This window comes from Cynara cardunculus (assembly GCF_001531365.2).
Source record: "Cynara cardunculus var. scolymus isolate 2C chromosome LG 8, CcrdV1, whole genome shotgun sequence".
NCBI classification, from domain to species: Eukaryota; Viridiplantae; Streptophyta; class Magnoliopsida; order Asterales; family Asteraceae; genus Cynara; species Cynara cardunculus.
The window spans coordinates 16,009,628-16,021,507 of record NC_037535.1 but is presented as its reverse complement, the minus strand read 5'-3'; the positions used below and the strand labels follow the sequence as shown (position 1 = coordinate 16,021,507).

Sequence of the window (11,880 nt, the reverse complement as noted above, 5' to 3'; positions counted from 1 at the left end):
TATATATATATATATATATATATATATATATATATATATATATATATATATATATATATATATATACAGAGTACTAGTAGAAGTGAATATGTAGTATATATTTATTGGTAAATATACTCATTGATGGTATACATACTTTGATGAAATTTATACAAATGTATATTTATCAATGAATATACACTATAAAATTAGTTCCTTGGTTCTCAAATTATTTTTGGTTCTCACAAGAACCCTCCTAACTAACCCGTTTTTAAGGACTCATATTGGGGTGCAGAAGGTTTATTTGGAATCTTACAAGATTGAAACGTTGTGTTGTTTGGATGGTGGTCTAAACCCTAGTTTCTCTTTTTTTTCCTGAAGTAAATAAAGCAAATGAACTCAACACACCATCCTCACCAAGGTTTGAACCCCTAACCTCCTAAAAGGTTGGCTCTACCGATAACCCGGATACCGCTAAGCCAAAAGGCCGTTTGGTTAGTTTCTCATTTTTAGCTAAACCAAAGGCCGTTTGGTTAGTTTCTCATTTTTAATGTTGTATATACTGCGGATAAACAACTTATTGGTGTGCCAGGAATGAGAAACATAAATGTATTTATGGTGTGGTCCACATTCTTACTTGATCTTTTGCAATTAGGACCTACAGAAGTCCGATTTTATTCCTTTGTTTTGCTGAGCAGTGTTGCAGTATTCTTTGCTTGGGCTCGGCAGCTTGTTGGTAATGGGGAGGCCGACATCAACCCAACAATGGTGGCTTGCATTGCAGGATCTGCCTTGTTGAGGAAGGCAGCATCACTTGCTTTCGAGGATAAGAAGAGATCAACCCTCACCACCGATATAATAGAACACCTAGGAAGAAGGTAACAACATACATTTCTATGTAGGGGGAATGCATCACAATGCAATGAGGTTTGCCTTGGTTGTTATTTAGTGTAACAAAGAATTTTTTGATTTCTCTTGGGAAATACTCACGCACCCTCCTCGCTTTCAGTGGGTTTGAACCCTTGATCTATTGTAAGGATGGGGCTCTACCAGTACCACTGTGGCAATGACCCTTTTGTATACTTTTGACTGGTGACCTACTGATGTTGTAATGCCTGATTACGTGGATTCCAAGTCTATCGTCCTTTTTTCCGTAACCCTTCATAGACATTCCATAAATCTTTCGCAAATGAGTATCCATGCCATCAAATGTTATAATGATCAGTAGGTTACTGTTCAAAATGGGTATAAAATAGAAAACCTGAAATTGTTACCTTGATTGAGGAAAAAGTCATTCGCTACACTAAATAGGAACTTAACCAAACTTTATTGCATGTTGATGCATTTTCCATTTTTTTGTAGAAATAGTCTAATTGCATCATTTGGTCTGTTGTGCAGTTTGGAGGACATATCTCCGGTTCGCTAAGCTCCGTATATGCTTCACAAGTCTCATGTTTCCCGTCGTCGTTTTTTGTTCGCAAGAGTGAACAATGTTTACATCCCGAGTTCGAAGAATACTTTATTGTTTTCTCAGTAGATCATCTTGTTCTTTAGATTGGAATAAATGCACCAGTTCAGAAGTATGTTCGTTTTTTGCTTTCTTTTGGAATGGCAAGAACCGGAAAATCCGTTTTGCAAAAAATTAAGGTGTCGTTTGGTTTGAAGGAATGGAATGGGTTTGGATTTCAAATCCATTCCAATCCCATGTTTGATTTGTTGGATTGTCCGTATTTGAAATCCTAGGATTTAATTAACATCCTACAAACATAGAATTTTGAAATCCTTAGAGGGTGCTCGGGATTTCAAAGAATTTCGTAGGATTGTATGAAATAAGGTTTTAAAAGATGTTAATAAAATTTGTTTTGTAATAATTGATTAACAAAAATGTAGTTTAATTATTTTTATAATTTTTTTTACAAATAATGGAATCTAATTCCATTCCAAATTCTACAAACCAAACACATCAATGATTTCAAATCTATTCCATACCAAATCTCTTCATGAAATTCAAATCCCTTAAAACCAATCCTGCAAGCCAAATATACTCAAAGGGTTCATTTGGTTTGCAAGATTGTTTTTTAGGGATTTGGATTGAAATGAATTTGAAATCATTGGTTTGTAGGATTTGGAATGAAATTGAATTTCATTATTTTGTAAGTAACCTACAAAAAAAATTATAAATAATTACAAAAATAATTGAATTACATTTTTATTAATCGATTATTACAAAACAGATGTTTTCAATATTTTCTAAAACTTTATTGCATACAATCTACATAATCCTGAGCACTCCCTATGTTTGAAGAATTTCCATTAAATCTAAGATTTCAAATTGGGACAGTCCAACAAACCAAACATGAGATTGGAACAGATTTGAAATGCAAATTCCTCTAAATGCATTTCATTCTTTCAAACCAAACAGAACCTTAGGGTCGTTTGGGTTTAAGGAATGTTATTGAAAGGTATGGATTTTATGGAAGGATTTGAGAAATTGGAAGGGAATTGTAGTCATTGTTGTGTTTGATTTGTAGGATTTGCAATGGTTTGTAGCATCCAATACCAGAATTAATGGTTTCAGTATATCCCATAATTAATGCACTTTGTTAATCTGTCACAACCTAAAATACTTTGATCAAATCGCAACTACAGGCATAATGCAAAAGGTTGAAGAAGCTAAAAATTTCTCAACATTTATGCTACAAAAGCTCATACTTATATCTTGTTTAATTACAAGTACTGATGGTGAGAGGATTGGGTTCCGATAAGAAGGGAAATTATGGTGAGAAGAGATCTCCACCTTGGATCAATCATAATTGAATGTCAACATTAATGAGGTGCATCGAGATGCACCAAATCAATTCCCTTCTAAAGCGCAATTCATTGGTGGGCATGAGATTAAAAATGATCAAAAGTTCAAATCTCTTCTTATGTTTCTTACCATTACTTCCATTCTCACACGATCCTTTGCGGATGATGAGATGCATAAGACTCTTACTTATATCTTGTTTAATTGTGAAGAAGTTCACCCTTTTAGTTAAAAGTTTGATGGTTGCATCAGTCAAGCATTCAATGCTTGTTAATTTTGTGTTTTATTTCTCGTAAGAATTGAAATTAATAATAAAATTTATCATTAATCTTTAAATTTACTGTATTCACTCCCTCTATGATTTATGTGCGTGCATTGTTAGACATGCAGATCAGTAATGTCCTTACGAACATATTTGACAATGGCTCTATATTCAAACTAACAAGAGACGACTTCTGTTTTTGGAAACCAACTTCCTCCATAGTATTCATGTGTATCCCAACACTTGTATTTTTTCATCAAGGGGGGTTCAGTTTCGGTGATAATCAAAGTTATGGTGGCGAGAAGGGTAAGAAGATACACCAAACCAATTCTCTTCCAAAGTACAATTCATGGGTTGGTTTGAGATTAGAACTAATCAATGGTTCAAATCCCTCTTACCTTTGTCACCTTAACTCCTCTTTCAGGATGAAAATGGTAAAATTTATAATCCATAGTCATACAATAACATCATTTTGAATGCATTCAATTCAATTATTAGCTACTTCATCCTCCCAAAATTAAGGATGTCAATGGACAAGTATGCCAACTACCCATGGCCACCAACAAGACTTGATCTATTTGTCACATCAGATTTCCACTAAGCAAAAACCATCTTCTAGTACTTACTTCCATGGTCAAGTCTTTCAAAAGTTTTGTTGTTTTTTTTTAATTCATTTTTAATACAGATACATAAATCTTCAAACACTTGACATCTCCCAAGTTTTTGGATGACAAATCATTATTCAAGTTATTGCTTTAATGATTAACCTTCTCATCAAATGGTTCTCAACCTTTTGATCAAGTCTTTATTTTTATCATTGGAGATGCTCTTAAATCAAGTATCAACTGATGATGCATCCCGTAATATTGTGTTGGATACTTATTATATTTATGAATCACCAATTTCTATCAAAAGGTCCACAAATTACCCAAAAAAATTGACTATGCGTGATAAAAGCCCTAGCCTCACTCAATCAACTCTTCTTGTAACATGATGCAAGCTAAGTGTATCAACCCGACTAACCCAAACCTCACATGGTTTGATTTGGGTTGGATTATGCTTTTAAACACCTTGAATAAGTTAAGATATTCTAAACTGCAAGTGGTTATTGGGTTGTGTTGTTCAAACGTCTTCAAACCAGCTGATCCAGACTTGTACATCCCCAAGTTTTATGATTTTGAGAACTTCCTTTTAAAAAGATTAAGAAGAGCTTTATGTGCTCAAGCTAAGGACTCCTTTGAATACCAAGTTATATTAATTTTTCGATTTGAGTTAAACATTAGTCTTTCTGTTTGAGTGGGTTTTAAATTTCTCTGTCTTTAACAAGGGGAATTGCTATTTGCACCTCTTTAATGTCAGTATCAGGTTGATCATGCACTATGCATTGAAAATGTAAAAAGGAAGTTGTTATGTTGACATGTATGAGTAGGAAATCTTTAAATATAAGGTACATTTAGGAATGAGAGAGGTACATTATTAAAATATAGTCAACTTAGTTCTAATTCATATTTTTTGAAATGACGAATGGGAACATTTATTTTTGGTAACTATAACTCTAAACTTCTCATTTAAGGTTTATGAATATCAAATTCATGTACCCAAAACATTGTGTCAACGACCAGGGGACAACAGAAGTTTTGAAATGAATTCAAATTCCATGTAGATTTGGCAAAGGTAAATTGTTTTGAAATTTTGTATTGGGTACGTTTGTGTTGGTGCTGGATGGATAATGGTTAACATGAAAAATGTTTGTAGAAGGGGATTGAATACAACACAACAAATTTTCAGTTTTTAATTCTGTATGTTTCATAAAAATAAAGAATCACAGATTTTTTGCTAAAACTAGAAAGGTAGGACCTTATGTTAAACAATATGACTTGTGACAAATTTACTCACATGGAGATGTTAAATGAGTAGGATAAAGTACTCTTTCAGTTACGAAGAAGGAGATAGTCTTCAGATGTTGACGTTGATTTGCTTAATAAACTATCACTTAGAATATATGTCAAATCGATGATTTGTAACATCGTCAAATATAGCCACCAATGCATTAATGTTGTGTGCCAACTTTAACATGTGTCTTCATCTAATTTCTTGATCAGTGCATGTATGCACTCTTCATTTTCATCCTTTGGATATCTTAAAGATATGATGTAAACATTTGTTTATCCAACCCATCCTTTTGTGTTGGTCCCGGTTGGATCTACAAGAGTTTATAGATAATAGTTTGTAGAAAAGGGGGGGGGGGGAGGATGAATACAGACACATAAACTTTCACTTTTAAAAATTATATATTGATAAAAAAAAGATCAAAACAAATTTTATAGATTGTTTACGGAAAAAATAAGGTAAAGAAACCTATCTAAACAATATAGAGATACACACAATTACCCTTAGCAAAGAGAAAAGATTTGCTGTAAGAAATAAAGACTTGGAAATGTGTTCTTCACTTGTTCAAAGTGGTTCTTTCTCTTTAGAGAGAGAGAGTAGTGAGAGAAGTAACTTCTTGGGTAAATTTCTTAGAGATGAAGAAATTAATAGATAGATAGATGATAACTGAGTAGAGAATACTCAACTCTTTATACCCATTGCATTAAATGCAATTCAGAAGGTACACAACACGTGTCAAGCTTTTTGGAGGAAAATTTGTTCTTTGCTACAGTGAACAGTCCATGTTAGCATCAAATTGATGCTAATAATTATCTTAAAATGTTTTATTAAGCAATCTGGGCTAAGGGTGGATCATCTGAAGATGCTTCTGTGCCAAAACGTCTAAGTCTGGAAGAAGACTAGCTGCTGCGCTAAATCAACCAAGTATGGACGACCAGAGCCTCTGCAACCAGAGCCAGAGCCTCTGTGAAGTGGACCAGAGCCTCTGTGAAGTGAGCCAGAGCCTCTGTGAACGACAGAGACACCAGAGCCTCTGGTTGTATTGAACCAGAGCCTCTGGAGGACGAGCCTCTGGAGGAACAGAGCCTCTGGAGTAACAGAGCTTCTGTGGTCGTCTATCCTCTGGTTTATCCTCTGGTCCTTCAAGACGACTATCTTCAAAATCCTATTCTGGATAAGGCTAATCCTATTTTGGATAAGGCTAATCTTATTCAGATTCATGGTTTATTGCCTATATATAGTAATGTTTCAGGTAAAGAAAATTGAATGAGAGAAAATAGAAAATTCATTGTAAACACATAGATTCAAATACATCTAATGAGAGTCGATTAGGGTTCTTGAGAGTTTGTAATTTCCATTCAATAAAGAAAGCGCCGACGATTTCTATTTCATCTTCTTCCTCTACAAATCTCTCTTGAATTTCTTTATGAATTTTGTTCTACTGTCAGATCTGGGTTTTAACAGTCCATTTGGCTATTCATAAGCAGACATCTTTTCATAGAGTTGGTGAGCAATATAGAGTCAACTAAGTGGCCCCGTACAGTAATATACTCTGGAAAAAGGTATGAGTTTCTTCTTAGTGTGTGGAAGGACATGACAAAAACAAACGTGCATGAAAAGTTTCATTTGATCGCTGAATGCTGGGATGACGATGGGGTCTCTTCAGCCTTCACTGAAACTCGTGCAATTTTCACACATGTGTTGACTAGCTTGTAATCACTGAATGACTCTTCAGATCATGAATGCATTAGTCTCTATTCTTCATTTTATGTCTTCGACATTGCTGAAGGTTCTTTGATGTGAGTTTTGTCTTCTTAAAGTTACTGAAGAGTTACAATACATGTTCAGCAATCACTGAACAGACTCACTGATGATCACTGAAACTGAATAAACATAAATACTATACTTCGACAGGTAAAAGGGATTATCATCAAATCAATGAGAGAGGATCAACAATCTCCTTTTATTTGATGATGACAAAGCAACATAAAGAAAATTGCCTAAGATACAATAGTAAGGAAAAGTTACAAGTTAAGTACAAGTCCGTTTTAACTATTTTGGGATTTTTTTCAATGATACAATTTTCTTATATAAGCTTTCTTAAGTTGTAAAGGATTACAAGTTTAAGAGAAACAAGTACAAGTTTGATAACTGAAATTGAAAGCATATTCTCTGACTGAAAGTTGTCAGTGAATGTAAGAGTAAACTAGAACTCAAAGATATATGTCCCTATTACTCTTTTCAGGGATCTTTTTCAGTGATACTGGAGAAATACTTATATTATTCATTGAAAAGATATAAGTGTTACAATAGTAAGTTCTGGACTTATTACATATAAGTGTACACTGAAAGAAGAGATAAGAAAAACAAGATTTACAAGATAAAGAGTTTTAACTATTCTAAGTCACTGAAGTCGATGTAACCAGGTACTTCTTCTCCAATCTTCTTTCGACGTAGATAATCCTTTCTGATTCTCCATTCCATCGTCTCACCATTTAGGTGGACTGCATTTCTGTCCAATAGAACACCTTGAATTTCTAAGAACTTGGTTGTGACGTTTGAAATGCGACGGGGACTTATTCTTTTCTTTACACGATCTTCGCTTCATCTCTTATTGCGGTCTCCTAGCGCCAGTGCTCTCTGATGTTCACTTTCAGCTTGTGAGAGTAGCTGAGCCTGAGCCTTGACAAGGTTCATCTTTTTCGACTTTCCTTTTAGGAAGAACTTTAACAACAAGTGACTTGGCTAGCTTGAGGCTGTCTTCAGTCAATTGATGTTGAATGTAGAGTTCTTCCTCGACCTTGAGTGCTTCCTCTCTTTAGCATCTGTGAGGAAGTCGAACTCACCACAACGAGAGGTACTGAGAGAAATTTTTACTCTGGTTTGGTCGAGGGACTCCCTCAGCAGAGTCATCTGTTGGTCAAGGAGAGCTCCAAATGTTGGGATAGAAGGTATCCTTACATCTAGACGACTAGAGGTAATAGAGGAGGTGATAGAAGAGGAGAGGGATCGAGAAGTAATGGTAGCAAACATGGAGCATTGAGTAATCCTTGTGGGATCGATAGGCCTGAAAAGAATAGCCAGGTTTCCATCTTTAGCTACACCTTTGTTCTTGGAGGAGGTGTGCTGGTTCTCTTGAGATTTCTCTCTCCCCTTGGGATGAATATTCCCTGAGAGAGACTCCTTTTTGAGCAGGGGCAGTTCTGGTGTGGTATTGAATGGTGAAGTCGTCATCTTCGTCATCATCATCAACACCTAAGTCTTGTCCAACATTAGGAAGGGAAAGAGAGTCATCTTTTTCGTCATCATCTTCTTCCTCATCTTCCTCATCACCAACATTAGCTGTAGAGGTGATGGGTAGGTCTTCGTCTTCAGCAAAAGCTATAACGACATCATCCTCATCCTCGGGTTCAGCTACAATTTTAGCTTCATGGGATATAATGGCATCCTTAGAGTGAGGGATATGAACAAATTTACTTTAAATTCAGATTGCAGAATCAAGGTTTGAGGTAAAAAGGCATCAACTTCTTTTGCTTCAGACGTTTCATCTACATCGTCAGCTTCAGCCGCTATTATAGCAGCATGAGGTAAGTCCTTCTCCCCCTCTTTGTCATCAGCAAGACGAGAGGTGAGATCATTAAGACGTTTAGCAATATAGTTCGTACGCTGCTCTAGGTCGGTCAGAGCCTGGGCTTGGAGGAGATTAAGCTCAAGCACCTTATCTATATATTGTCGATCAGCAGGTGTGAAGGAAGGTTTAGGAACCAGTGAGGGATGTTACATAAGGTTCAGTATCTGCGCCATCAGCTCAGCATGTCTGGCAAGCTAAACTTCCACTTCACCGAACTTTCTATTTAAAGCAGATATGGCCTTAGTGTTGGTGCGTACATCAACCTGCACCACATATAGCAACTCCTTCACCTCATTAACCTCAGCTTTGACAGCAGAGAGGCCTGAGGCGAGGTCTTCCTTGATAGGCTTGTCTTGGTGGACTTTGTCCATCTTGTCCAAGACAGTTGGTACCGCCGGGAATAGGAGTTTGACATCTTCAGCCATATCATAGTCAGTCTCCATGGTTGAAGGTTCTGCTGCAAAAGGACCTGAAAGAGAAGAAGAAAATTGAGCAATAGGATGCTCTGGGTTAGAAGAAATGAAAGGGTAGGGAGATGGTAAAGTACCTGAAGGGTCTTCAGCATCATCTGAAGGATTGACGCTGGTTCTCTCAAGGTTGCCTTCAAGAGGATAAGCTTCTTGTGACTGAGGTACCTCGAGAGAAGCCACCTCAGGTCCTGTGGTGATTGCTTCATCACCAGTGAGGACAATCACTGATGAATCACCAGCATGTGTTGAGACTAAAGGAGGAGGGGAGGAGAGTGGCTGATAAAGGAGGAAGTGAGAGTTCAGCAGTGGCAATGCTGATATTCACACCTTCAGTGATTTGGGTCACTGAGCCGGTTGGGAAAGGAGCCACGTGTACGACAGTGTCTGAGGACATCACTAAAGAGCTAGGTGGAGGTAGAAGAGAGAGTACCTCGGGGATAAGGCTTGTTTCAATGATTGATAGATGTTGGAAAGTAACAACCAGCGACTTGGTTAGCCCCTTTTTGGCTTTCTTGGACTTCAATGGAGGACCAAGATTGGCTTGAATGGAGGTTCTCTTAAAGGATTTGGTGGTGGTGGTTGGGATAGACTGAGGGGGGTTTGCCTCAGTCTTGACCACCTGTGGGAGAGAAGAGGAAGGGGTAGAGGACATACCTGTGCCATGAGCGATGGTAAGCATTGGTGCGAACATGCCAATATCTGCAGGTTTAGACTTGTGGTCTAAGATTCTAGACCCAAGCCTACAAATAGGCAAGTTGCCTTCTGTGGGGTATTTATTGCTAAAGTTTTTAGCAAATACCATGCACAGACATCTGGTGTAAGGTACCACCTTTTCTCGTTGACGCTTGTTCAGCTTGAGTGCCAGTTCTTCGAAAATAACGCCATTAATGATCTTCATTTGGCGAACGACAGAAATGCCAATGTTAAGAGCAACCTTTGAGGCTTGGTCTTGGCCACCAGTCTTGCCTCCATATATTGAATGAAATGGGAAAACAAGTATTGCCATACCGCAAACATGCAATCCTTCTCAAATTTTGACAACGACTTGAGGGGTTCGATGGAGTCCTTATTGGTTGGCCAATTGTAGCCAATATCAACAAGGCATGAAATGCTATCTTCAGTTAAGGGTTCACTTGAGTAGGGACCCTTGGGTAGTTGGAGAGCGGTCCTCAAAGTAGCAATGCCAAAGCTGACAATCATTCTATTGAACGTGAAGGAGATTTTCTCCACCTGGTTCTCAGTCTTGTCGGTTTATTGCTTCACTTCAGCAAGGAACCAAAACTGCTGAAGGAATTCCCTAACCATGACAAGCTCATAGGTTAGTGCATGAGCTATAAGAGAGTTCTTGAGAAAGTTAACACCATCCTCGAAATGGGGTTTGTTGATGGGGATGTCCACAAGCGCAACATAGTTGTTTGCCTTGAAGGACACTTCATCAATAGAGAAGTTCACATTTTTGGCTGCCAGTTCTGTTTATAAAATAGAAACAGAAGATAATGCAAGTTTGTTAGAAATGTAAACTTTTAAGTTTTGAAAGAGAAAACTTCTTTTAAAAAATCCACAAGAATATTTAGGGTTTTTCAAGATGAATAAGTGTTTTGAAACCTAGATTATAACCAAGTAATAGAATGTTTCAATAATCTGTTTGTTAGTTATCCAAGAGAACGAGTTCTTAAAGTATACAACAAAAGTTTCATAGAAGAAGAAAAACATTTCAATAAAGAAGAACGATTATCAACCTTAAGTTTTTTTAAGAGAAAGATTGAAGGAAATTTGAATGTTATTAAGTTCTTGCTATGCGAAAGTCTTGAGAGCAGAGGTTCAATGAGAATTTTTGTAAGCGTAAAGAAGAAATAAGAGAAGATATCTCATAGTTATATGTAGGAGGTGGGATATTTGAAAAGGAAGAGAGAGGGAAATACGACTTGAAAAGATGTGCAATGATGAAGGGTTTGCACATCTTCATCCATGATTTAATGGAATTCCAAAGGGTCGCGTGTGTCAGAAGGTTGCACGTGTCTCCAAAAAAATCTTTTACAAATGAAATGAAAAGACGTCATATAAAATATGACCATTTATTTTCTATTTTCTTTTAAACAACACACAATTGTTTAAGTCTTTTAAAAACAAGAGAGGATCACTGAATATAAAATATTCAACGTCAGTTTTTATGAAAATATTTTTTAGAAAAGATACAAGTTTAAAAGATTCAGTGATAAAGAAAATCACTGAAGAATTTTACTTAGAACATTTTGATCACTGAATGAGAAAAGAGTCAATGATTGTTTTGTTTTAAGAAAAGACAAGTAAATATACCTTAAAGATATACTTGCTTAAAAAGGTTCGGTGATAGAAAGAACACTGAAATATTTCTTTTAAAACAGTTTGATCACTGAATATGGAAAGATTCGGTGATAGTTTTAAGTTTTGAAAAAAGAAGATAAGTAAACATACTTTAGAGAGAGAGAAGATGCATTTACTCAAGAGTTCAAGGAAAGAGTAAGAACACTGAATCAATTTATTTACTGAGTATTGCTTATAGCTGAAGGAGTTAATCCTCAACGTTCAACATTCCAAGTTTGCTGATCAAGATGTTAAATTTTGTCTCATCAAGAGGCTTAGTAAAAAGGTAAGCGAGCTGGTACTCAGCTAGTATAAAGTGAAGTTCAATATTACCATTCATAACATGATCTCTAATAAAATGATATCTGATCTCAATATGTTTGGTCTTGGAGTGAAGAACATGATTATTTGCAATATCAATAGCATCAATGCCATCACAATAGATAGGGATCTTTGAGAGTCGTAGATCATAGTCACTGAGCTGATTTTTCATCCCAAG

The 11,880-nt window shown here is 36.4% G+C and overlaps 1 protein-coding gene across 1 annotated transcript in view; it reads left to right on the top strand.

Annotated features, from left to right (window-relative positions):
• The window catches only part of LOC112516233 (ATP-dependent (S)-NAD(P)H-hydrate dehydratase), a 21,572-nt gene extending 19,958 nt beyond the window's left edge, over positions 1-1,614 (top strand). Inside the window, exons 10-11 of the mRNA XM_025123252.1 lie at positions 517-857; positions 1,378-1,614. Of these exons, the coding sequence (XP_024979020.1) occupies positions 517-857; positions 1,378-1,405 (369 nt within the window). The 3' untranslated portion in view covers positions 1,406-1,614. The remainder of the gene's footprint in view (positions 1-516; positions 858-1,377) is intronic.
• Positions 1,615-11,880: the final 10,266 nt, after the last annotated feature.